The sequence below is a fragment of the Dermochelys coriacea genome, chromosome 1, assembly GCF_009764565.3.
Source record: "Dermochelys coriacea isolate rDerCor1 chromosome 1, rDerCor1.pri.v4, whole genome shotgun sequence".
NCBI lineage: Eukaryota > Metazoa > Chordata > Testudines > Dermochelyidae > Dermochelys > Dermochelys coriacea.
In genome coordinates, this window is record NC_050068.2 from 112,257,659 (window position 1) to 112,285,123 (window position 27,465).

Sequence of the window (27,465 nt, forward strand, 5' to 3'; positions counted from 1 at the left end):
TCTTTCTCCAGAGGAATTTTTCTCTCAGGCGTGCCCAGCTCACCTGGCTTTAAACGCTGCCTGACTTGCAGACTTTCCATACCAGTCTCTGATGGCCACGCACAGTGTGTCAGCTGCCTCGGAGAGGCACACATTACCCAAAAGTGTCCACACTGCATAAAATTGACTGGGACAGGACAAGGAAGGCTAGGGATCTCCAATTGAAGCTCCTGATGATGGAGAAATCCCTCAGACCAGCGTCCGACCTCAAGTCCAGGACACCACCTGGTGCCATTGGCAGCGTCTGACAGGGTATCTACTTCAACAATGGCTGCTACGGAGCCTGCTCCTAGAAAAGCTACCAAAAAGTGGTCACACTCATCCCCACAATGAGAATCACCTAAAAGAAAGTGATCTCCAAATGAAAAATCTGTCCTGATACCAATGGCACTAAGAGCGCCAGACCATGAGGCACTGGGAACATCCGTACCGAAACATCCTAAGGAGCTAAAGACCCTGTGTGGGAAAGCTCTAATGGAAGTGCATACAGTAGAGCCAAACCTCCCAGCTCGGCACCTACGGAGCTGAAGAAAACCTCTGCACCAAGCAGTACAGTGTCACCATCTGCCGTGTACCTATCCAGCACAGCTCCAAGTCATCGGCAATCAACTCCGAAGCCCCTCCTCTCCATTGAGGGGCATTGCTCAACAGTCACCTAAAGTGGAGTATCCACAGGGACACTCTTTGAAGAGGAGAAGTTACTCACTTTGTGCGGTAACTGAAATTCGAGGTGGTTGTCCCTTTGGGTGCTCCGCTACTCCCCTTCCTCCCCTCTACTTCAGAGTTTCACGCCGATCCTCTGGAGTAGAGAAGGAACTGAGGGACCTGCTAGGTAACAGCTCGGAGCAGCGCAAGACAGCTGTGGTGCATGGCAGCCAACCGGGCACTGCTACCTCAAATCTCCAATTATAAGTGCAGGGTGCCAAGACACTTAAAGTGGAACACCCACAGGGACAACCATCTCGAAAATCTCTATTACTGCACAAACTGAGTAATCTTCTCTTTCTGAATTACTGTGTAATAAGATTGTGATTATGTCATGAAGGATTAGTCCATTCTTTCATCTTGCAAGTATGAAGCAAGAACTTATTATTTAACCTTTATATTGCAGAGCCACCTAAAGGCCTTAGTAAGGGTAGGTCTCATGTGCTAGTCACATTACAAACATAGTACAATGACAGTACTTGCATGGTAGAACTTACTAATATGCACTGTTTATTTAAACTTAACAGGAAATATGAAGAAGCATTAGAATACCATCGTCAGGCCCTAGTATTGATTCCTCAGAATGCTTCCACGTACTCTGCCATTGGATACATACACAGTCTAATGGGCAATTTTGAAAGTGCAATTGACTATTTTCATACGGTATGTATATGGTTTAAATGAGAGAGGTGCTGGTCACAGCTCCATAAATAGGGTTAAATTTTATTTGTGTACTTAAAACAAATTCATCGCCTTATGTTTGAAAAGTACAATGTAGCCTTCTCAAACTTACAGCACTTACTCTTTGAATATAGAATAAATGTTCTGAGCATTTACAAGGATCCTTTAAGCAATGTAGTATGTGTCAGTCCTTTCTGTGTCTCAGATTATTCTAATAAGTGAACCACATAGACTCTTCAGATAGTTAGAATTCATTGAAATATGGTATAATTTACATTTCAAGAAATTAGGTTCTAAATTAGCTACTTCTTCCCTGTAGTGACACTGAGAGAGGAAAAAAAAAATATGAAAAACCTGTGTATTTAAAAAACAGTCTAATCTAGTCTGTGACCACAAACACTAAAGTACCGTAAACATAATTATATGATTATTATATAATATCACTGCTGGGCAGAATGAAGGTTGTTTGCGTGTAAGGGTTCCACACCTTAACATGTCTGGATTTCTTCTAAGTATAACCTTAACACTGAATTTTCTGAGTTTTGTAATGCTTGGTTTGGGGATAACATTCCTGCAATGCTTTCACCCCTAAATTAAACTCAGCTTCAACTCATATTAATATAATTTTTAGTTTGAATCTGTATATTCCAATTTAGCTGTACAAACACAAACAATAAACTTGCTCAAAGATTCAAAGTGTAGAAGCTGTAAGTATTATATTTTATTAATTCATCATTAATTATATTCCATGAATTCATCTTCCTTCATGGAAGAGGAAAGGTTGCACTGCTGTTTTGTGGACAAATTTTAGTACTGGAACAAAGGTGGGTATAGTGTATCTAGTTTTGGTTTTGTTAATCGTAGAAGATTACAGTTGGACGAGATTTCAGGAGGTCATCCAGTCCAGTCCCCTTGCTCAAAGCAGGACCGATCCCAGCAAAATCATCCCAGTCAGGGCTTTGTCAAGCTGGGCCTTAAAAACCTCTAAGGATGGAGATTCCACCACCTCCCTAGGTAACCCATTCCAGTGCTTTACCACCCTCCTAGTGAAATAGTGTTTCCTAATATCCAACCTAGACCTCCGCAACTGCAACTTGAGACCATTGCTCCTTGTTCTGTCATCTGCCACCACTGAGAACAGCCGAGCTCCATCCTCTTTGGAATCCCCCTTCAAGTCTTTGAATAACCCCAGTTCCCTCAGCATCTCCTCATAAGTCATGTGCCCTAGCCCCTAATCATTTTCATTGCCCTCTGTTGGACTCTCTCCAATTTGTCCACATCCTTTTTGTACTGGGGGGCCAAAACTGGATGCACTACTCCAGATGTGGCCTCACCAGTGCTGAATAGAGGGGAATAATCACTTCCCTTGATTTGCTAGCAATGCTCCTTCTAATGCAGCCCAATATGCCGTAAGCCTTTTTGGCAACAAGGGCACACTATTGACTCATGCAGCTTCTCATTCACTGTAATCCCCAGGTCCTTTTCTGCAGAACTGCCGCTAAGCCAGTCAGTCCCCAGCCTGTATCAGTGCGTAGGATTCTTCTGTCCTAAGTGCAGGGCTCTGCACTTGTCCTTGTTGAACCTCATCAGATTTCTTTTGGCCCAATCCTCCAATTTGTCTAGGTCACTCTGTATCCTATCCCTTCCCTCCAGCATGTCTGCCTTTCCCCCAGCTTAGTGTCATCCGTGAACTTGCTGAGGGTGCAATCCATCCCATCGTCCAGATCATTAATGAAGATGTTGAACAAAACTGGCCCCAGGACCGATCTCTGGAGCACTCCGCTTGATACAAGCTGCCAACTAGACGTTGAGCTGTTGATCGCTACCTGTTGATCCCGATGATCTAGCCAGCTTTCTCTCCATCTTATAGTCCATTCATCCAATCCATACTTTTTTAACTTGCTGGCAAGACTGCTGTGGGGAGACCGTATCAAAACTTAGCTAAAGTCAAAGTATATCCCATGCACCGCTTATCCACAGAGCCAGTTATCTCTCATAGAAGGCAATCAGGTTGGTCAGGCATGACTTAGAATCATAGAATATCAGGGTTGGAAGGGACCTCTCGGAAGGTCATCTAGTCCAACCCCCCCCCGCTCAAAGCAGGACCAATCCCCAACTAAACATCCCACCCAGGGCTTTGTCAAGCCTGACCTTAAAAACTTCAAAGGAAGGTGATTCCACCACCTCTCTAGATAACGCATTCCAGTGCTTCGCCACTCTCCTAGTGAAAAAGTTTTTCCTAATATCCAACCTAAACCTCCCTCACTGCAACTTGAGACCATTACTCCTCGTTCTGTCATCTGCTACCACTGAGAACAGTCTAGATCCATCCTCTTTGGAACCCCCTTTCAGGTAGTTGAAAGCAGCTATCAAATCCCCCCTCATTCTTCTCTTCTGCAGACTAAACAATCCCAATTCCCTCAGCCTCTCCTCATAAGTCATGTGTTCCAGTCCCCAAATCATTTTTGTTGCCCTCCGCTGGACGTTTTCCAATTTTTTCACATCCTTCTTGTAGTGTGGGGCCCAAAACTGGACATGCTACTCCAGATGAGGCCTCACCAATGTTGAATAGAGGGGAACGATCATGTCCCTCGATCTGCTGGCAATGCCCCTACTTATACATCCCAAAATGCCATTGGCCTTCTTGGCAACAAGGGCACACTGTTGACTCAAATCCAGCTTCTCGTCGACTGTAACTCCTAGGTCCTTTTCTGCAGAACTGCTGCCTAGCCATTCGGTCCCTAGTCTGTAGTGGTGCATGGGATTCTTCCGTCCTAAGTGCAGGACTCTGCACTTGTCCTTGTTGAACCTCATCAGATTTCTTTTGGCCCAATCTTCTAATTTGTCTAGGTCCCTCTGTATCCTATCCCTACCCTCCAGCATATCTAGCTCTCCTCCCAGTATAGTGTCATCTGCAAACTTGCTAAGGGTGCAGTCCACGCCATCCTCCAGATCATTAATGAAGATACTGAACAAAATCGGCCCCAGGACCGACCCTTGGGGCACTCCACTTGATACTGGCTGTCAACTAGACATGGAGCCATTGATCACTACCCATTGAGCCCGACGATCTAGCCAGTTTTCTCTCCACCTTATAGTCTATTCATCCAGCCCATACTACTTTCATTTGCTGGCAAGAATACTCTGGGAGGTTGTGTCAAAAGCTTTGCTTAAAGTCAAGGAACAACACGTCCGCTGCTTTCCCCTCATCCACAGAGCCAGTTATCCCATCATAGAAGGCAATTAGATTAGTCAGGCATGACTTGCCCTTGGTGAATCCATGCTGACTGTTCCTGATCACTTTTCTTTCCTTTTAGTACTTCAGAATTGATTCCTTGAGGATCTGCTCCATGATTTTTCCAGGGACTGAGATGAGGCTGACTGGCCTGTAGTTCCCCAGATCCTCCTCCTTCCCTTTTTTAAAGATGGGCACTACATTAGCCTTTTTCCAGTTGTCCAGGACCTCCCCCGATCGCCATGAGTTTTCAAAGATAATGGGCAGTGGCTCTGCAATCACATCCGCCAACTCCTTTAGCACTCTTGGATGCAGCACATCCGGCCCCATGGACTTGTGCTCGTCCAGCTTTTCTAAATAGTCCCGAACCACTTCTTTCTCCACAGAGGGCTGGTCACCTCCTCCCCATGCTGTGCTGCCCAGTGCAGTAGTCTGGGAGCTGACCTTGTTCATGAAAACAGAGGCAAAAAAAGCATTGAGTACATTTGCTTTTTCCACATCCTCTGTCACTAGGTTGCCTCCCTCATTCAGTAAGGGGCCCACACTTTCCTTGACTTTCCTCTTGTTTGTAACATACCTGAAGAAACCCTTCTTATTACTCTTAACATCTCTTGCCAGCTGCAACTCCAGGTGTGATTTGGCCTTCCTGATTTCACTCCTGCATGCCCCGAGCAATATTTTTATATTCTTCCCTGGTCATTTGTCCAATCTTCCACTTCTTGTCAGCTTCTTTTTCGTGTTTAAGATCAGCAAGGATTTCACTGTTAAGCCAAGCTGGTCGCTTGCCATATTTACTATTCTTTCTACACATCGGGATGGTTTGTTCCTGTAACCTCAATAAGGATTCTTTAAAATACAGCCAGCTGTCCTGGACTCCTTTCCCCCTCATGTTATTCTCTCAGGGGATCCTGCCCATCAGTTCCCTGAGGGAGTCAAAGTCTGCTTTTCTGAAGTCCAGGGTCCATTTTCTGCTGCTCTCCTTTCTTCCTTATGTCAGGATCCTGAACTTGACCATCTCATGGTCACTGCCTCCCAGGTTCTCATCCACTTTTGCTTCCCCTACTAATTCTTCCCTGTTTGTGAGCAGCAGGTCAAGAAGAGCTCTGCCCCTAGTTGGTTCCTGCAGCACTTGCACCAGGAAATTGTCCCCTATACTTTCCAAAAACTTCTTGGATTGTCTGTGCGCCACTGTACCAGCAGATAGCAGGGTGATTGAAGTCTCCCATGAGAACCAGGGCCTGTGATCTAGTAACTTCCGTTAGTTGCCGGAAGAAAGCCTCGTCCACCTCATCCCCCTGGTCCGGTGGTCTATAGCAGACTCCCACCATGACATCACCCTTGTTGCTCACACTTCTAAACAATCCAGAGACTCTCAGGTTTTTCTGCAGTTTCATACCGGAGCTCTGAGCAGTCATACTGCTCTCTTACATACAATGCAACTCCCCCACCTTTTCTGCCCTGCCTGTCCTTCCTGAACAGTTTCTGTCCATCCACGACAGTACTCCAGTCATGTGAGTTATCCCACCAAGTCTCTGTTATTCCAATCACATCAGAATTCCTTGACTGTGCCAGGACTTCCAGTTCTCCTTGTTTGCTTCCCAGGCTTCTTGCATTTGTGTGTAGGTACTTGAGATAACTTGCTGTTTGTCCTGCTTTCTTAGTATGAGGCAGGAGCTCTCCCCTCTCGCGCTCTCCTGCTCGTGCTTCCTCTTGGTATCCCACTTCCCCACTTACCTCAGGGCTTTGGTCTCCTTCCCCCGGTGAACCTAGTTTAAAGCCCTCCTCACTAGGTTAGCCAGCCTGCTTGCGAAGATGCTCTTCCCTCTCTTCATTAGGTGGAGCCCGTCTCTGCCTAGCACTTCTCCTTCTTGGAACACCATCCCATGGTCAAAGAATCCAAAGCCTTCTCTCCAACACCACCTGCGTAGCCATTCGTTGACTTCCATGATTCAACGGTCTCTACCCAGGCCTTTTCTTTCCACGAGGAGGATGGATGAGAACACCACTTGCGCCTCAAACTCCTTTATCCTTCTTCCCAGAGTCACGTAGTCTGCAGTGATCCATCCGCTCAAGGTCATTCTTGGCAGTATCATTGGTGCACACGTGGAGAAGCAGGAAGGGGTAGCGATCCGAAGGCTTGATGAGTCTCAGCAGTCTCTCCGTCACATGCCCTTGGTGTTGACTGTTTCTGATCACCTTCCTCTCGTCCAAATACTTCAAAATGGATTCCTTGAGGACCTGCTCCATGATTTTTCCGGAGACTGAGGTGAGGCTGACCAGTCTGTAGTTCCCCGGATTTTCCTACTTCCCTTTTTTAAAGATGGGCACTATACTGCCTTTTTCCAGTTGTCCAAGACATCCCCCGATCGCCACGAGTTTTGAAAGATAATGGCTCTGCAATCTTAACTTTTTGTCAGTTAGAGAAGCAGCAGTATTTTTTGTTCAACTGTTACGATAGAAAAACACCATCTGCAGCAGCAACTAAAATAAACATAAAAACGAAGAGAAAAAACTGTGTGAAGTTATGATGCTATGATGTTGCAAATATCTGTTTCTCCTATTGAATATCCTGTACTCTGTTTTTACAGGCCCTTGGTCTTAGGAGGGATGACACTTTTTCAGTCACCATGCTTGGACACTGCATAGAAATGTATATTGGGGATTCTGAAGCTTACATTGGTAAGTATATCATTTGTCACTATATGTAGTAAAATTATGAATAGTAAAAAAAAAAATCGTTAATGTGTATCCCATAAAAGATCCTCTAATGTTACATGTACAATAGAAACCCATCAGAAAAAAAAATTGGTAGCAAGCTACTGAATGAAGAGAGAGTTCATTAAATTCAGTGGGAAGAGTCTTATGTTAAGATCAGAAAGGAAAAAATATATATCTGGGACAAGATTTTTTTTTACATGGAGGACATTAAAGACTATTCCATCATGGAGATGTATATTTCAATATTAACTGATTGAATCTTGGCTCTGTCTGGAGAAACTAGTTATTGATACCATAAATAATGGCTTCTAGGACAGTTTATTTTAGCATCTATTTTTAATTCATAGCAACCCCAATATACATGGCACCATGCAAAATGCTTGAAGACAAAGACAAAACACAGGATGATTCAGGTAAAGAGACAATTATGGACAAAGTAGGAAGGAAGGAAATCTAATGTAAAAAAGAGTTCTGGAGAGCTGGCAGTTTTTTAAAAAAACATTATTAAGGGCACAAGAGCAAACTATCCTAATGCATAGAAAAGATAGGAAATATGATAAAGGACCATCTTGGCTTAACCAGAAGTGCTTCTTCAAGTGCTTGTTCATGTCCATTCCAATCAGGTGTGTGCACGCGCACGTGCATGGTAGCCGGAAGATTTTTCCCATAGCAGCCTCCATTGGGTCGGCATGGGCGCTCCCTGGAGTCATGCCTTCATGGCGCTCAGTATAGAGCCCTGCCAACCTGCCACCCCCTCAGTTCCTTCTTACCACCAATGACGGTTAGCTGGAACGTCCCATAGCCCTTGCCTAGCAAGTGCCTTTATCTCCGTTTTTTTGTGTATAGTTCTCTCTAGTTAGTTGTATAGTAGTTAATTGGGGTCCCCCCCTTCCGACTCCCTGGAACTGGGGTATGCCACAGTCCCTGGGTTTCAAAACTTGTGAGGTCTGCGCTAAGCGCATGCCAAAGAGTGACCCTCACACTTCTTATATAAGGTGCCTAGGGGAAAGTCACCAAAAGGACCAGTGTAAGATCTACTGTGAGTTCCGTTCCAGAACTATTAAAGAAAGGGAACAGCGGCTTAAGGTTCTCCTAATGGAGGCAGCTCTTTGCCCCCACTCAGACCTCGGGCTGGGGGATACCGCACCCAGCATGTCCTCATCAGCGCAGAGTGCCCCAGCACTGTAATCCCAGGAACCAGTGCTGAAAAAGGACTCTTTCCAAGGCGCTTGGCACCGGCACGGCTCCTCCCGCAGCCAATTGGCCAGGCACCGGTCTCAGTCGCAAGTGCTTCAGAAGAAGAAGCGGAGAGGGAGCATTTTCCTCCAGCAAAGTCTAAGGAGCCAATGGCTGTGAGACCCTAGTCAGGACACAGCACTAGGTCCCCAGGCTGGGACATGTCTACTCCTGTCCAGGCGAGGTAGTTGAGTCCGGCCCACTGCAATTGCTGGACCCTGCTGGCCAGCAATTGCCGCTTTCCTCAACACTGGAGAATTTCAAGGCGTCTCAACGGCGCTGTTCTCGCCACCTAGCATAGAGGTGGCTCCAGCCCCGTCTGCACCACCGCAACCCCATGTGCAATGAGGAGGGGAGCTGCCGATGATGTCCTGGTGCTCTCCTTTTCCACGGCACCCTCCGGCACCAACACCTCCAAAGAGAGAACCCAGTCAGTCCCCAAGCTCCCAATACTCGGTTCCCCGAAGCACAGCTCCTCCATGGTCTTCATTTTCTGAGACCTCAGAGTTGGAGTCAGACTCCTACCGCTCCGATAAAAGCAGGAGCAGGAGGTCCAGGTTGCAGTGGGACAGATGGGCTTACCTGTGCCATGGCTACCACAGTGGCAGAACCCCTCTCAGTGGCCCTTCTAGATTCCATGGGCTTTTCACCAGAGCCCGGGAAGGAGCCAATGGTTCCGCTCAGCGGTGGCTTCGGCCACCTTTATCCCACCAGCTGAACGACCAGCCACTGAACCACTGACGTCAACACCATCGGCTGCAGCAACAGCTTCTGGACCAGCTGCAGCACCAGCTTCTGGACCAGCTTCAGCGCCGACATTGGCACCGGCTTCGACAGCGGCTCCAGCACCACCAGCGGCACTGATAGTGACTGGCACCAACGGCAGCTCCAGCGCCACCAGTGGCACCACCAGTGCTGATACTGGCACGGAGTTCGGTGCCAACAGCACCAAGCACAGCACCGTCCATGTTTGCTCCTGCATGGGACCTCCAAAAGTCACAGGATCCCTTGGATGCCGATGGCAAAGAGCAGCTGCTGTTATTTGGGGCTTCCTCCTTCGAGGCGCTGGCTGGTACCTCTGTAGCCCCAGCGCTCGAGGACAATCAGGTGTTGCAGCAGTTGCTGTGCCACGTTGCCCAGGTTCTGGGCATCAAGGCAGAGGAGGTAGTAGAGGACTCCGATCCCAGGGTGGATAGCCTCGCGCCCTCTGGACCTTCCCATATTGCCCTACCGCTCATAAAAACTATCACAAACACCAACAAAACCCTGTGGCAGACCCCAGCCTCATTGCCACCCACTGCCAAGCGCAATGAATGGTGGTATTTTGTGCCCTCTAAGGGTTATGAACTACTTTATTCCACCCGCAACCTGATTCCCTTGTGGACGCTGTTAACCAGCGCAAGCGGCAAGGTTTTCAAGGCCTGACCCCCAAAACCTGGGAGGCAAAAAAAAGCGATCTTTTAGGGAGGAAGGTCTATTCCACAGGTGGTTTGCAGCTCTGTATTTCCAACCAACAATCCATTGTCAGTGTGTACTCTTTTTTTAATACCTCTACTGCAATGGCAAAATTTGCAGAGCTGCTCCCCCTAGACTCCCGGGCCGAGTTTTCAGCCTTGGTTGAGGAGGGCAAGCTAATCTCCCGAGCTTCCCTCCAGTCTGCCCTGGACAGTGCTGACGCGGCCACGAGAGTCATAGCTACAGGGGTGGCCATGAGAAGGGGCTCCAGGTCTCTGGTCTCCCATACAAGGTCCAGCAGACCATACAGGACCTCCCCTTTGAGGGTGTGACTCTGTTTTCAGAGAAGACAGATAAAAGGCTATATAGCCTAAAAGATTCTAGAGCCACCCTCAAATCCTTGGGCCTACACACTCTGCCACACAGCGGAAGTCCTTCAGGCCTCAACCTCCTCCACGGTTCTACCAACAGAACCGACAGGACAGCTCCCGGAGGAGGAATAGGAACGGCAGAAAGAGGCCGCACCCATCTTCAGGCCAGGGCTCTGGCCAACCCAAACCACCTTCCGGCCCCAAACCGGCCTTTTTGAAGGTGCGGTCGAGGACAGTGCACCAGAACAAAACTGGATCTACCCCACCTTGCCTTTTCCTCCTGACTGTCCCCTTTCTACCGTGCATGGTTACTGTATCACTTCAGACTGCTGGGTGCTCTGCACGGTAGAGAGGGGATACTCAGTCCGATTCTGTGCCCACCCGCCCTTCCACCCCCATTCCCTGTCCCTCTTCAGGGACCCCTCTCACATGCAACTCCTTATACAGGAGGTGCAGTCACTTCTTTTGCTAGGAGCAGTGGAATAGGTTCCTCAGGAGCAGAAGGGCAGGGCTTTTTTTCTCAGTATTTCCTAATACCAAAAACCAAGGGCAGCCTCAGGCCCATACTAGACCTGCGAGAACTCAACCAATTTGTTAAGAAGCTCAAGTTCCGCATGGTCTGTTGGCCTCCATCATCCCTTCATTGGATCCAGGAGACTGGTATGCTGCCCTCAACTTGAAAGACGTGTACTTTCACATAGCAAAAATTCTGTCCCACAGAAAATACCTGAGATTTATGGTAAACAACACCCATTACCAGTTCACAGTCCTTCCGTTTGGCTTGTCAGCGACGACTCATGTTTTTACCAAGTGCACGGCAGTCGTGGCTGCGTTCCTGTGTTGACGCAGGTACAGGTGTTCCCATACCTCGACGACTGGCTCATCAGGAGCCGCTCCAGGTCTCAAGCGGAGGAAGAAGTCGACTTTGTGAGAGCGATGTTCGAAGATCTGTGCCGCCTTCTGAACAAGGAGAAATCAACGCTGTCGCCAGTTCAGAGGGTAGAATTTATAGGGGCAGTACTGGACTCGACACAAGCCAGGGCATGCCTCCCGGAAGCAATGGTTCAGTCACTCGGCGAAGACATACAAAGTCTCAGGCAGTTCCCCACCACCAGAGCAAGGAATTGCCTGAAACTCCTGGGACACATGGCGGCTGGTACCTACATAGTACAGCATGCCAGACTCAGACTTCGACCTCTTCAATCGTGGCTAGCGTTAGTGTATCGGCCAGTCCGGGACAGCTTGGACAGGATCATAACCCTGCCTCACATGGTACTCTACTCCCTCCTGTGGTGGCTCGATGCACAGATAGTGTGTGCAGGGGTCCCCTTCACCAGCCCTCAGCTGTCCCTCTTGCTAGTGATGGATGCGTCAGCTCTGGGCTGGGGAGCACATTTGGAACACAAGGTCTCTGGTCTCAGGTGGAACTCAGTCTCCACATCAATGTCAGAGAGCTGAGAGAGGTATGCCTTGCGTTCCAGACTTTCCGAGACTACTTGATAGGAGATGTGTATCAGTTATGACAGACAACACCACGGCGATATTCTGTATCAACAAACGGGGATGAATGTTCCTCTCTTCTGTGCCAGGAAGCCCTCGTATTGTGGGACTTCTGTGTAGAGCACTCAATACATCTGTAAGCATCAGACCTCCCCAGAGTACAGAACGAGTTGGTGGACTATCTTAGCAGGTCGTTCCACGGCCACAAGTGATCCCTTCGCCCGGACTTGGCAACCTCAATCTTCCATTAGTGGGGCTTTCCCCAGATAGACCTGTTTGCTACACAACACAACGGGAAGTGCCAGCAGTTTTGCTCCTTCCTGAATCACAGCACGGGCTCCATTGCAGACGCATTCCTCTTCACATGGGGAGGCCATCTCCTATATGCATTTCCGCCTATCCCTCTTGTTCACAAAGTGCTCCTCAAGATATGGAGGGAACAAGCTTCGGTGATACTGATAGCTCCAGCCTGGACCCACCAGCACTCGTATGCATCACTCCTGGAAATCTCAGTGGAAGCGCCAGTCACCTTACCGCTCTTCCCGTACTTATTAACTCAGGATCACACCTGTCTCCAACACCCAAACCTCGAGTCGCTGCACTTCATGGAGTGGAAGCTCCATGGCTGAACCCGATGGAGTTTTCTTGCTCGGATCATGTTAGACACGTCCTCCTGGGCAATAGGAAACCCTCCACGAGAGCCACCTACCTTGCCAAGTGGAAGAGATTTTCAATCTGGTCGGCGCAGCACCGTTCATCCCTGATGCTTGCCTCTGTGTCATTTATATTAGAATATCTTCCCCATCTCAAGCAGCAGGGGCTGTCCATGTCATCAATAAGGGTTCACTTGGCCAACGTCTCTGCCTTCCAGCCAGGCACAGAGGGCCACTGGGTCCTTACTAACCCTGTAGTCAGCTACTTTCTTAAAGGTACCCACATGTCTGACAGCCTGTCCCAGCTTGGGACCTCAGTCTGTTCCTTTCCAGACTCATGGGACTGCCCTTTGAGCCTTTGGTGACATGCTCCATGCTCTATCTCTCATACAGGGTAGTGTTTCTGGTACCAATAACCTTCAGCTAGGAGGGAGTCTGAGCTCAAGGCACTGACATCAGAGCCCCCTGATGCAGTGTTCTATAAGGACAAGATTCAGCTCAGGCCTCACCCGGCCTTCCTCCCAAAGGCAGTCTCCCAGTTTCACATCAACCAGGACATCTTCCTCCCAGTATTCTATCCTAAGCCACACTCCAGCAGCTGGGAGCAAAAGCTTCACTCATTGGATGTACACAGAGCACTAGCCTTCTACATCGAGAGAATGAAGCTGTTCCCGAAATCTGTCCAGTTACTCATGGCAGTGACAGACCGTCTTCCTGTCTCCTCTCAACATATCTTGTCATGGATGATGTCCTACATCCGTGAGTGGTACAGCCTGGCAAAGGTGCCTGCTCCTTCAATCACTGCACACTCTACCAGGGCCCAGGCCTCTTCAACAGCGTTCCAGGCGCAGGTTCCCACCCACGAAATCTGCAGAGCAGCAACGTGGTCCTCCATACACACTTTCACCACGCACTTTGCGATCGCCAGCAGGCCAGAGACGATGCGGCCTTTGGAAGAGCAGTGCTCCAATAAGTGGACAGCTCCGACCTCACCTCCTGAACTTGGGCTTGTGAGTCACCTGATTGGAATGGTTTAATTTTGACCTGGTTTTCACTTTTTGTATGACAGAGAGTTTCAGGCCATTGGAGAAAAAATGGTTACTCACCCTCACGTAACTGTTGTTCTTCGAGATGTGGTGGTCATGTCCGTTCCAATAACCACCCTCCTACCCCTCGTTGGAGTAGCCGGCAAGAAGGAACTGAGGGGGTGGTGGGTCGGCAGAGCTCTATATTGAGCGCCCTGAAGGTGCAACTCCAGGGGGCGCCCAGGCCTACTTGACGGAGGCTGCTATGGGAATCTTCCAGCTACCGTGCACGTGTGCATGCACACACCTGATTGGAATGGACATGAACAACACATCTTGAAGAACAGCTATTACGAGAAGGTAAGTAACCGTTTTATCTTCAGTGGCCAGAAACTCAGTGTCATACAAAAAGTGAAAACCAGGTCAAATTACAAAGGATGAATACAACTCACCACCACCATCACCCACGTACACGCAAGCATGTAGGGACAATATTAGAAAGACCAAGGCACAAACGAGATTAAACTAGGTAGGGACATAATGGGTAAAAAGAAAACATTTTACGATACTTTAGAAGCAAGAGGAAGATCAAGGACAGGGTAAGCCCATTACTTAATCAGGAGGGAAAGACAACAACAGAAAACTCAACAATGGCTGAAATGTTAAATACCATTTTTGTTTCAGTTTTCACCAAAAAAGTTAGCGGTGATTGGATGACTAAGATAGTGAACATCAGTGTAAATGGGGTAGGATCTGATGCTAAAATAGGAAAAGAGTAAGTTAAAAATTACTTAGACAAGTTAGATGTCTTAAGTTGGCAGGGCCTGACTAAGTCCATCGTAGAATACTTAAGGAACTGTCTGAAGAGATCTCCGAGCCGTTAATGATTATCTTTGAGAACTTGTGGAGGACTGGAGATACACCCGAGGGCTGGAAAAGGGGCAAATATTGTACTTGTCTATAAAAAGGGGAATAAGGAGAAGCCAGGGAATTTATAGACCAGTCAGCTTAACTTTGGTACTCTGAAAGATAATGCAGCAAATAATCAAATCCATTTGTAAGAAACTAGAAGATAATAAGGTAATAAGTAACTGTCAACATGGTTTTGTCAAAAACAAATCATGTCAAACTGACCCAATATCCTTCTTTGAGAGGGTAACAAGCCTTGTGGGTGGGGAAAGCAGTAAATGTGAGATATCTCAACTTTAGTAAGGCTTTTTATACTGTCTCTCATGACCTCAAAAAAGAAACTAGAGAAATATAGCCTAGATGAACCTACTATAAATTGGGAGCACAACTGATTGATTGAAAAACGTACTCAGAGTAGATATGAGTGGTTCACAATCAAGTTGGAAGGTCATATCGAGTGGAGTCCCACAGGGATCTGTTGTGGGTCCAGTTCTACTCAGAATCTTTAGAAATTATTTGAACAATGGCATAGAGAATACACTTATAAAGTTTGTAGATTATACAAAGATGGGAATAGTTGCTTGGAGGACAGGATTAGAATTCAAAATGATCTTGACAAACTGGAGGAATGGTCTGAAATAAATAGGATGAAAGCTGCCCCCGGTGAGCTCTGGAAAGCGGCCGGGATCTGGGGGAGGTGGGGCACAGGGGTCTGTGTGTTGCCCTGGCTGCTCCTCCAGGTACCTCCCCCGAAGCTCCCATTGGCCACGGTTCCCCATTCCCAGCCAATGGAGCTTTGGGGGATGTACCTGGAGGAGCCGCCAGAGCAACACACAGACCCCTGTGCCCCCCACCCCAGGTCCTAGCCGCTTCCCGGAGCGGCGCGGGGGCAGGGCAGGCAGGAAGGGAGCCTGCCCTGCCTCCGGTGTGAACTGGACCAGACCCACCCCCCCGAGCCCCTCCTGCAGCCGAACCCCCAGCCCTGAGCCCCCTGCTGCATCCCACACCCCTGCTCTACCCCATACCCCCAGCCCTGAGCCCCCTGCCCTGAGCCCCTCCTGAACCCCAACCCCCTGCCCCACCCTGCACCCCTCCTGCACCCCCTGGGGAAAGGGAGCGGGCGGAGTTGGGGTGGGGATTTCAGGGAAGGGGTTGGAATGGGGGCAGGGAAGGGGTGGGAAGAGGTGGGGCAGGGCCTCAGAGAAGAGGTGGAGTGGGGGTGTGGCCGGGGCATCAGGGTGGGGTGTTGGTCTGTGGTGCGGCCCTTGGGCCAATGTACTAGTCCTCATGTGGCCCTCGGTCATTTGAGTTTGAGACCCCTGGTCTAGATAATACTTTGTTCTGCCTCCGTGCAGAGGACTGGACTATATGACCAATATAGGTCTCTTCAAGTCCTACATTTCTGTGATTCTGATTTCTGGAAGAAATGTGTTTTAAAGGTAGAATATGGAGAAAATAGAGACTGCTTTAAACTTTAGAGGTCTTTGTGATTGGAGATGCAGGGGGGGGATAAGGAGAGAAGACTGGAAAATGTGTTCAGACTGCTTGCTGCTTGACTTGGAAGGGACCATCTCTAAAGGATGAACAGTTAGTTCAGTATCCCTGCTCATTTAATCCCTGGACACTTCAGTCTTTCAGTAGGAGTGTCAATAATAACGGGGTTTTTTAATGTCCTGTCCACTAAGAACAGGGCTGAGGCTATCAACTTATTTCACCAAGCAGCTTTTAGGTGGTAATTTTTTCCTCATTACTGACCTGGAATCCATTTGAACTGATGATAACAGCACATCAGCTTTATAGCCACTGTCAAGTTTTTTTTGTAAGTATCAAGACAGAGGAGAGTTCTTGGTTGAAATTACTAAAGTGTAATTGTGTGAAGATAGCAAAGAGCAAAGAATAAAAAAAAAAGAAAAATACATGTCTTTGTATTAGCAAAACAATGACTGTTTCTTTAAATAAAAATTGCTTGTCACAGTTTAAAGATTAAGGCGGTGGGGAATGATCAGCATTTAAGAGCAATATTATCTGTAAGAGTTGTTCACAAATGATACATAAGATAAGTTTATGTAGGGAATCTCTGGCTAATGTCTTTGTGGTAGTGAATGAATATCACATTTGTCCCCTGTAGAAGCAGGAGGGATACATAACCCTGCCCCCCCCCAAATCAATACTTTAAAAAATAGGAAGATGATCCCACATGAGGTAATGAAGCCCCCCATGCTGCCAAAGTTTGAGAAGTTTATGAAGTATGGAAGTAATTTTTCACACACAACTTCCTAATTACACACACTTTTCTGTTTCATTGGACTTGTTCATTTCTCCATGGTGAATAATAGAGTTAGTATACTGTGAAGCATGTTAATGAGGCTGAAGCCAATTAGGAAGTAATGTCTGTGTTGTCACTCCAACAAATTGGTTTGGCAGTGTGAAAAGCAGTTGGAAATGCATTTCCTCTAAATGTTAGGGCTTATTGCACATATAGTCAGTTGATATATTCTGATGTACTATACAGTTATTTGACTAAAGACTACAAGTTTGTAATAATAGAGCTATATATGGGTAAAACTGACTTAAACTAATTTCTGTCCAGTCATTTAACAGAAAGAGGTCTTCTAGGAAAAGTGAAGCTGAATTGTACTCAATATATTGGGATACCTTGGGTCTTTTTAAGACAGGAGATTGCCTACTGTTGGTGGCTTCTTGCACTCATTCTAGTGCACAAAGCATAAAATTTATGGACTTTCTCGTCAGTGGTCTGTGGATGTATAAGTGGCATGATTATTTGCTGGTAAACTAAGTATTTTATGAGATGTGAAATCTTGGGAATCTTCACTTGGACAATAATTAATAACTTTATTTATTTCTAGGAACAGAAATTAAGGACAAATTAAGATGTTATGACTTTGATGTACACACTATGAAGACATTAAAGAACATTATTTCACCTCCCTGGGATTTCAGGGAATTTGATATAGAAAGACAAACGCTGGATGAAAGTGGTATTGTGACACTGGAAACATCAAATCAAAGGAAAACTACAGATACTACTCGTCCATTAGAAGAAACCTTTGAGATTGAAATGAATGAAAGTGATATGATGTTAGAAACGTCAATGTCAGACCATAGTTCATGACTAACACTGGTATAGATCTCATTTTGAAAAAGTATAAAACATTTGAATTTAGCTTTTTTGTTCGTCATGCATTCAGGAATTTGCTATTTTTATACAAATCCCAACTACTTCTCTACACTTAACACCAGAGAAGTAATGTCTGCCTTAAGACTGTTAAAAATATTCATTACCAACAGACTATTTCCAATTTTATTGTTTCTACAAAATAATCTTACATAATGGAATAAAAGGTGAAATTCATATATTATGTTTTTAAAACTAGTTACTGTACCCTGTGACTGCTCTTAAGACTGTGAAACTTTAAAAATATGTCCTGAAAATGAAAGTGTACAATATTCATCAAATTGAGTAGCTAAGGGCTACTATATAATTATTGTGGCTTCTAAGTTTTCAACCTATCTGTGAGGAACACTCTGTCATAGGCCAAAAATAACTAGGGTTTTGTTGCTAATATAATGTTTTATACTTTTAAGACCAGAATAATTTCAAAAATATCCATTATTTTGTTGAGCCTGTACATGCATTTGTGGAGAGCAATTTTTTTATCAGCTGAATCTAATTTGCTATACGTTAAATTGATGTCAAAGCTTTTTAAGCATGGGTAGTGGATATTATGGGTTCTGTTTTGTCCTGTTTTTGACAATCGTTTCATCTTGTCATCTGTACTGAACTACTGGAAGATAGATGTAAGCAGAACTGCTTTGGGAAAGCTGATCAGGCAACAAATGTGAATGGCACAAATATTCAGAGTATCATAAATATTTTAATAGATACATCTGATACAGTTTTCTGAAATCAGTGACATCCTTGAGCTATTATTTTCAAAAGTTAACTTGATTATAAGCAAGGCAGAATGTGCTGATTATAAGGCTGTAGAAATTCTCTTTACATTTCACTTGGTTATTTTGTCAAGGTAAAAATATAACTGAATGGTGTGTTTACAGTACTTAAAAAATCTCTGTGGTATTTTATTTTTGAATCTGCTCTGTGCATCACTGTTTACAATTAACAACCTTGTGTTTTATGAACAGAAATAATTTCTCCATCCAATAAACTAAGTAGGGCCGTTCTGTGCTCCTGCTTAAAATGAATGCTAACCATGTTTTGTATAAACTTCTCCCCTCTCTTCTTCCTCATCCTTACTTGCCTTAAAATTTGTGAATATTGGGGGAGGGGTTTAAGTTTAAGTAGTTTAATTCAGGATAGCCTTTAATTTTAACTTATCTGTGTTTTGTTAATTAAGTTCAGCAACCTTGGCTCACTTTTAACCGTTTTTTTTGTGTTTGATAATGTATAGAACTGAAAATCCTCGTGAAGAAGAAAAATAGTGTAGCAGTCCAGTTGTTTTGAGTACTTCAAAGCTCAGGAACCAGCAAATATGTTGCATGTTGTTTTTCCTCAGATAGAAAGGTGATTCACTTTTTAGACATCAGAATCAAGTAATAGGCCTAAAATTTAATCTATCAATTATAAATCTGGTTAACAAGCCACCTTAAATATTATGTTGCAATAAAGTCAATTATTTCTGATGGTGCTTTTAGGGAAAAAAAAAACAATAAAACTACCCGACATATCATTTGTTTCATAGTTATCAAAGAAAGATGTGAAGAAAACCCCCAAATGGTACAAACACTGGAAGACTATAGAATTAGTGCTATTAGTTAAATGCTATATATTGGGACATATATTACTTGATCTTTCCACAGCACTTTGAAAAGTTGAGGATATTGATAGATACCTCCTTGGTAAAGATCTTCGATGAAAGTGAACTATAGATGAAAAACACTCATCACATATGCTAGATATTTTCACATCCCTGTGCAATAGATAGGCATTTTCCTTTGGTTTTTGGACCTTTTCTCTTGGGGAGCTTTAGATTTTTCTCCCCTTTCCGCTGTGCTCTTGCTTCTGAAGAGAATATAATTCTTTTATCTCTTTAAAAACTAAATTTTGAGAGATGTAGTTTTCCCTCATGCTGTTTTCTTAGGGTGTGTCCTTGCTGCAAAATGAAAGTGTGATTGTAGCATGATAGGCATACCCATGCTAGCTTTTTTAGCTAGCACTGGTAACAATAGATTGGTGAAGATGTGGTGGCACAAGCTCGTATTTGGGCTGTCCGACAGAGTATAGCCAATAATTGTAATTGGGGCAAACTCCCACTCTCAGCAAGGACTGAATTTGGTCAGTCCAGTTGGACAAGGGATGTGGGATGAGAATCCTCTGCATCTGATACCCTCTGAAACACCTTCCAGAGCATCTTCCTCTCAGAGAGGGATGCTCATATCCTTAGTGCCCCTCTACTTCAGTTTAAGGGAGGTACAGATTGTTCTTTGGATTGCATAGGCAGGTTCTATGAATCCTGGCTGTCATGAGGGGAGAATTCCAGAAGTTGTATGAAATTGGGTTAGGAAATTGGCCTAAAAATGCCTAAAAAACCCCACTACTTAGAGCCCCTGCTCAGTGGGCATTGGACATGGAAATCACACAGCTGGGGCACCGTATAGAAAAAATAAAGGTCAGACACCAGGAGAGCCTGTTGCAGGAAGGGTTACTAGCTCCTATTTCTTTGGTACCTAGGAACTGTGTAACACCTGATCAGTTCAGACAGACAGGAAGCTCCTGTTGGTTGGGCATTCTCAAGAAGAGGTCCCTAAGGTCTGGATCTTGCTTTCCCCCAACAAACATATTGGCTCAAACTAGTCAGAATTTTTTCATCTTCAAGATGTGCTTCAAGGCCTATCTATTCTACTAGACTCTCTTGAGAAGGAGGGGTTTTTTTGGGGGGAGGGGAAGGGAGTGGTTGGGAGGGGTGAGGAAAGAAAGGGGGATTTTATGTGTAGGTAATTTTATTCTGCTGAATGGGTGAGAAGTCTTGTGAAGGTTTTTAAAGTACATGTGCCTAGGGCATTGGATAGGCACATTATATATAGATTTTTTTTAATCTACTTTTGAGCTTTTTCTTAGGCAGAGTTCTTAAGTCAGAAATGGAGAGTTCATAGTCTCATGTTCACATACATACTTTTAAAAGTGTTTTTTAAAGGAGGCTGCAGTTGAATGTTCAGTTCCTCTCCTATTTTAACTTAACTGTCAGCTGAGTTATGGCTCTCCTACAGCTGCCAGCTGACGTTTCTTCCCAACCGTTTTTTTTCCTCTCCAAAATAGCAAGAGCATTTTATATCAAAGCAGAAGAGGCTGTCTTCTCAATGAGAATCTGGAGAACCTAGCTCTGCCAGAAGAGCTGTTGCTGCTGTCATCAACTGTCGATTTGTCTGTGTAGAAAAAGAGGTTGGAAATACTTGGTAAATGTATTTTACCATTTTCCCTAGGAATCTTATTTTTATGCAATAAATTAGTCATTTTAGAATGTTATCATAGGTGACTTCTTTATCCCATGTATTGCACTTGGATACTATATATCTTGGTGTGTTTGTTAACTGAGTTGGTAATAATTGCTGAAGAACAGATTATGCAAAGTAAAGTCACATTCCAAAAATAGTTAAAATGAATAAATCATTTGTAAGGATTTTTTTAAAATTTGAAATACAGCTGTTATAAAGATTCAGAACTGACTCCTACTAAATTTTTTTCAGAGTAGCAGCCGTGTTAGTCTGTATTCGCAAAAAGAAAAGGAGTACTTGTGGCACCTTAGAGACTAACAAATTTATTAGAGCATAAGCTTTCGTGAGCTACAGCTCACTTAGTGAGCTCTAATGCTCTAATAAATTTGTTAGTCTCTAAGGTGCCACAAGTACTCCTTTTCTTTTTACTAAATTTTTTTTGTTTTGTTTTTTTCTTTTTAAAGGAAAAAAAATCACAATCCATACACACCATCAACATTCACAACCCCCCATTAACCTCACCCCCCCACACCCCTCTCCCGTATTGTATACACTCACTCTGCTCACCTCTCATGATTAGACACATTCTCTTCCTTATTCAGACACATACCCAGCCACTGTCCCCTAATCGTCTACCCCGCACCCTAACATGCATAAGCAATCTGTGTTTTGTTTTTCTGGGTAAAGAAGACATAAGTGATAAATGTACAGGGATATTATTTTTCTGTTGCTTGCAAGAAACTGAAAAGCAACATTCAGAGGTAAGTTTGATATTTTGGGATGGTTACAGGTAGTCCTGGAAGAAGATATATTTTTATTTTGGTTAGGGTTTTTTTGTTTTGTGTGTAAACTTTCCTGTTAACAGCTTATTCTCATAAACAGTTTGCGACAAAAAGTGTATAGACTGCATTCTGCTGTTGGCCCATCAGTCATACGCCTGGTACTGCTTTCTTCATAATCCTCCAATTTGGTGCCAGCTCCACCTTTTGCATGGTACCAGCAGCTAGGAAGCTGACCATGCTTCTGCTGCTGCTGCATTCCCAGCATAGATCCTGGTCATGATCTCCAAGAGGCCCCCCATGCTCACCCTTAGTACTTCACCGCCTTGGTTTTCAGACTATTCCATTTCATCAGAATCTGAGGTGGGTCCTTGAGTCTCACTATTGAGAGTCCAGGGCTTCCTCCAGGTCCCATTCTCCTACTTACAGATGGAGATTTGAGAAGCGTAGAGCCAGGGATTGGGACATTTGGGCCAGGCACAACTGGGGCCCGGTATCATTCCAGCTTTGTTGCTGACCATACTGGATGGCCTGGGGGATGCTCCAGCATCCAGATCAACATTGCCACACTCTCGCAGGAGTAGATTCCATAGGAGAGAGCTTTTGGCTGCTGGTACTGAGGCCTGTGACAGTTGGTACCAATCAACCTATGGACTCTATTACTGGACTTCTCCCTATGTCAAAGCAATAGTCTATCCCAGTACTGCAGGACTAACCTTGGGAGGTTTCTCCCTTGTCTTCCCTTAATACATCATCCTAACGACCAGATAAGACTTTAGTACCAGAGGCATCCTTTTTGGTACCAGATGATTTTAGGGTATACCAAGAGCTACTCAGAAAATTGGCTGCTTTTGCTCATATACAAGTAGAGCTAGTGGAGGAGAATACCCATAAAGTGATGTTTTGTACTTGGCTACAGCAGGAAATAACTCGTCCCATAACTGAGGCCCTCATGCAGCCTACCTGTGGCAAGCCCCTTCCTCCATTCCCCCTGTGGCCAAATGAACAGAATGCGATCGCCAGATTCTGCCTCACGGGTTTGAGCAGTATTTATTTACATGCTATGCTTGGCTCACTAGTAGTGGCCATGGTGAAAGAGAAGAGTAGTCAAGACTGGGCAACAGCCACCCCCAAGGAAAAAGATCCAAAAAAGCTTGATCTCTTTGGGAAAGATTAATTCTGTGGTTTGTTTACAGCTCTGCATTGCCTAAATGTGATTATAATAACTGGAAGGCAATCTCTCAGTTTGCAAATAAATTGCTGGAAACGGTTAGGGAGCAGTTTCAGTCCTTTGCTGTGGAAGGTTGTCTGGTCATCAATCAGCTCTGCAGGCTTCCTTGGATGTGGCGGATTATGCTGCTGCGGCTATGGCTACAGAAATGGCTACATGCCATTCATTCTGCAAAATGCCCAATTGTAACGCCACAGAAAGTTCTGCAATGACTGCAAGTTACCATGGTGCCTTATGGATGTCAATGTTAACGAAGATAAGGGGAACTAAGAAAATAGCCTATGAAAAGCAGGGCACCCCAACATTTATAGGATGTGGAAATCCAGATAAGGGAAATGGGAAGTTTGCAGTATGGCCTGGGATATTTTGTGTCACATTTTCACAATCATCATCAATTAACACCTCTTTGATGATAATCTTGCAGTTTTACTAGTTACCCTGGACCAACCAGTCATGTCAGCTTCTTTCAGCCTTCTTCTAAAGCCTGATATGGCTAAGCTGAAATTTGACAGGCCTCAGGTCTGTAGGCCTTACCTTTATAGCCTTATTTTACTTATCTCCCTAACACACACTTACCAAAAATATATGCTTATCAATCTGCTACCCCATCCTACCTATTCCCACACTTATACCTACAATTTAAATCTGTTAATCCCCCCTTGATTACTTATGAATTAACCACAATATATAACAATTAAATTATTAAATAAGGTGATGAGGTTGTAACCTTCATGCATATGGGTTATAGGGGTGAGTGTAACACAGAATAAAATGCGTTCCCCAGCATGAATAGGGAGGGAGAATCCATCAGGAATCCTCCACAGATGACCACCTGTGGAGAGATCCACCAACTCTGTGGTGCCCTTCGGGATGTGAGTATGAAAATATTGATGCTCTGGCTTCTCTGATTGGCTCAAACTTGCTATTGAAGCCAGAAGGAGGCATAGGAAGTTGTCCAAGCAACTAGGTGAATGCCTGGCTAGCTGCTAAACTGGATTCTGCCTTCTTGCCTGTTTCCTGAGCCCTGCCTTGTCCCTGGTACCTGTTTTTTCTTTGAGTGTTTGTTCATTTCAATTCCAATCAGGTATGTGTGTGTGCATGCATGCGCATGGCAGCTGGAAGATTTTTCCCCTAGAAGTATCCGTTGGGTCGGTCTGAGCGCCCTACGGAGTGGCGCTTTCATGGTACTCAATATAGGGCCCTACAGACCCACCACCCCTTCAGTTCCTTCTTACCACCAGTGATGGGTTAGCTGGAACTTCCCCTTGCTCTTGTCATGACAAGTGCATTTGGCAGTCTGTATATAGTTATTATGTTTTGTAGTTAGTGTTAAGTAGTTAGTAGGTACTTAAAGATAGTTCTTAAGTGTCCTTTGTGGGAGTTTCCCGTCCAGCGCTATCCCGGCGCTGGGGCACGCAGCTATCTCCAAGCTTCACAACCTGTGAAGTCTGCGGCAAGTGAATACCCAGAAGCAATCCTCACACTTCATGTTTGAAGTGTTTGCGGGAGAGTCATCCAGAGGATTGCAGAGGATCTGCAGGGGGTTTTGCCCCAGGACGTTAAAAAATAGGAATCAGTGCCTGAAGATCCCGCTAACGGAAGCTGCACTCTGCCCCCAATCTGACCCCAGGGGGGCAGACCCTGCGCTGAGTACCTCCTCCTCAGTACAAAGTGCCCCAGCACCGTTGGCATGGGGATTGGAGCCAAGTAGATAAGAACTTAGCACTATCCCGGCTCCACTTGCGGCTCACATGCTGCAGGTGGGCACTGGGCTCAAGCGGCAGTGCCACAGAAGAGACGGAGAGGGTTTGTTGTCCCCCGGATAGGCCCAAGGAGCTCGCCATTTTGAGACCCGAGTTGGGCTATGGTAATTTGGCCCCACTGCCAGTGACGGTCGCACTGACTCCTGCCACCGTGGAACAGTGGTAGAGTCCAGACCCTTCTCGCTCGTCAAGCCGAGAGCTACACCTCCTGTCGACCCCAGAGGCATTCAAGGCAACCCAGGACCTGCTCCATCTCACAGCACCATTCTCCCCGCCTAGACGGGACAGGTCGCTGGTACCAGTTGCTCTCCTGACACCGTCAAGGAGAAAGCCCACAATGATGTCCCAGCAGTCTCCATTCCTGGTGCACCACTCCCTGGCACCGGATCAGAGTCAGCAGCCTCATCAGTCCCCGAAACCTCAGCGCAGACTGTTGGCGCCGCCAAGTAACGCTTTTCCGTGGTCCTCCTTTTTGGAAACCTTAGAGTAGGACTCCTATCGATCTCAGAGGAGCAGAAGTAGACAGTCTAGGTCATCATGAGCCTGGCACCCTTACCTGGCACTGGGGTCCACGCAGTGGCAGCCCATGGCACAGTGGCCCCTTTTCACCAAGGCCAAGGGTAGAGCCAAGGGCTGCATTCCAGGGTGGTGACTGAGGCCATTTTCATACCTCCTCTGGCACCGTAGGCATCAGCAGGATGGGGGGGTAGCTCAATCGCTCCCTTACGTCACCATCCCAATCCTTGCGGCACTGGCGCCATCTACACCGGCCCCAGCAGTATTAGCACTGATGACCTTGGCACTGACAGCCACAGCACCAACAGCCTCAGCACCGGTGTATAGTCCTGGCACCAAGGGGCACAGCCCCGTCCACATCGGCACCAGCCCAGGAACCCCTAGCACCGTGGGACCCCTTGGGTGCGGAGGGAATAGAGCAGCCACTCCTTACAGGGGGTCTCTGCCTCTCCAAATCAGGCGCTGCCAGGCACCTCGGTAGTCCCAGCCCTGGAGGACAATAGGGTTCTGCAGCAATTGCTGAGGAGGGTTGCCCAGGGCCTGGACATTCAGGCGGAGGAGGTAGTAGAGGATGCAGCTCCAATGGTGAATAGCCTTGTGCCCTCTAGACCAGCGTGTATTGACCATTAAGACCATTGTTGACACCACAGAAACCTCGTGGTTTGTTGCCCCCTATAGCTAAGCTATTTTGTGCCACCCAGGGGCTATGAGCACTTACATACCCATCGTCCACCGGGTTCCCCGGCCATGGACGTTGCTAACCAACACGAGCACCAGCGCTACCAACGTCCCTCCCCAAAGCGTCAGGAGGCGAAACGACTCGACCTTTCCTGGAGAAAGGTTCATTCCAGCGGCAGCTTTGCAGCTCCCCATTTCCAAGCAGCCGGCCGTTGGCAGCAGGTCCTGCTATGGTAGGTGCGGGGCAATTGTCGAAGGTGCAGCGTGCAGCTGCGCTTCGCGCCAGGCCCGGTGCACGCGAGAGAAGCACGCGGCCCCCCGCTCTAGTTGCGCCCCCCTGCCCCCTCCCACCCACACCGCCGCCCGGGCTGAAATCTCGCGAGATTCTACTCGGCACCCGGGGGGCGGGGGGCTCTCGCGAGGTGTCGCTGCGCCGGGCGGCGGCGGCGGCGGCGGTTGCATGAGGTCGGAGCGGGAGGCCGGGCCGGGGCTGGCGCGCGGGGGCGGCGGGGAGAAGCGGCCCATGGAGACCCTGCTCCGGCGGGAGTCACCGCGCCGGGAGCCCGAGACCCCCCCGCCGCCCCCGGGGCCGCCCCCGCCGCCTCACCCGGCGCTGGGCAGGCAGCGGGAGGAGAAGAGAGCGGCGCTGAGCAAGGTGAGCGGCCGGCGCGTCAGCACCAGGGACAGCGCGCGGCGGGGCGGGGGTTTGCCTGGAGCAGGGGGAGGGGTAGACGTGAATGGCGGGGAGGGAGGATTTGCCTGGGGGAGGGGGGACGCGGAGCGGAGGGGTGGGGGGTTGCCTCGGGGGTTGCCTGTGGGAATGGGGAGCGGGGACGTGCCGGGGTGGGGAGGAATGGGGGGGGGTTGCGTGGGGTAGGAGAGCAGGGAAGGGGCGGGGACAGGGATGACAGGGATTTGGGGCGGTGCCGTGGTACCACTGTGGTAGCGCACTTTATTGAATGATTGGCAGAGGTTCTCGGACGTCTTGTGAGACTCCACCCGAAATGGGGGGCGGGGGGGGGGCAGGTTTTATAACCCAAAGATTCAGCATAGTGTTTAGCAGGCAGGATGGTTTGTGGCTGGAGCAGGCTCGGTGCCTCAAAACTGCAAAACAAGATTAAGAATATTGATCCACTTTTGTAAAATGATTTGCGTTACAAGCAATATCACTGCAAACCTGCTTGCCTAGTCACAGTTTGTGAGTTCAAAATCAAGGATGACAAATGCTGTGGCAGAGGAGTGGGGAATTTGCCCGGGGAAGGAGTCGCTGCAAAGCACCACAACATCAGCTTTGCTTTTTTTTTTTTTTTTTTTTAATAAAACATCTTTCATCTAAGCACTTTACAAGCAATTCTCACAAAATTCCTTACAAATTGGGAAACTGCTGCGCAGAAAGGCTGTGTGACTTGCTTAAAGTGAGACCGTGAGTGAGAGCTGGGAACAGAACACACGAATCCTGGATCTCTCATTTCCCTGCTTTACACATTTGACAGCACTCCA

The 27,465-nt window shown here is 46.7% G+C and overlaps 2 protein-coding genes across 9 annotated transcripts in view; both read left to right on the forward strand.

Moving 5' to 3' along the window:
* CDC16 (cell division cycle 16) overlaps positions 1-18,757 on the forward strand; it is a 59,698-nt gene extending 40,941 nt beyond the window's left edge. For 6 of the 7 annotated variants that reach the window (XM_038388211.2, XM_038388213.2, XM_043508212.1 and 3 more), the window contains 3 exons: positions 1,272-1,407; positions 7,249-7,339; positions 17,395-18,757. In XM_038388211.2, coding sequence (XP_038244139.1) covers positions 1,272-1,407; positions 7,249-7,339; positions 17,395-17,660 — 493 coding nt within the window. In that variant the 3' untranslated portion in view covers positions 17,661-18,757. Of the gene's footprint in view, positions 1-11; positions 1,004-1,271; positions 1,408-7,248; positions 7,340-17,394 lie in introns of those variants that run through there. The other variant, XM_043508314.1, reaches the window with a different exon arrangement.
* A 7,648-nt stretch (positions 18,758-26,405) lies between these two features.
* UPF3A (UPF3A regulator of nonsense mediated mRNA decay) overlaps positions 26,406-27,465 on the forward strand; it is a 55,576-nt gene continuing 54,516 nt past the window's right edge. For both annotated transcript variants that reach the window (XM_038398236.2, XM_038398146.2), the window contains exon 1: positions 26,406-26,620. In XM_038398236.2, the coding sequence (XP_038254164.1) occupies positions 26,426-26,620 (195 nt within the window). In that variant the 5' untranslated portion in view covers positions 26,406-26,425. The remainder of the gene's footprint in view (positions 26,621-27,465) is intronic.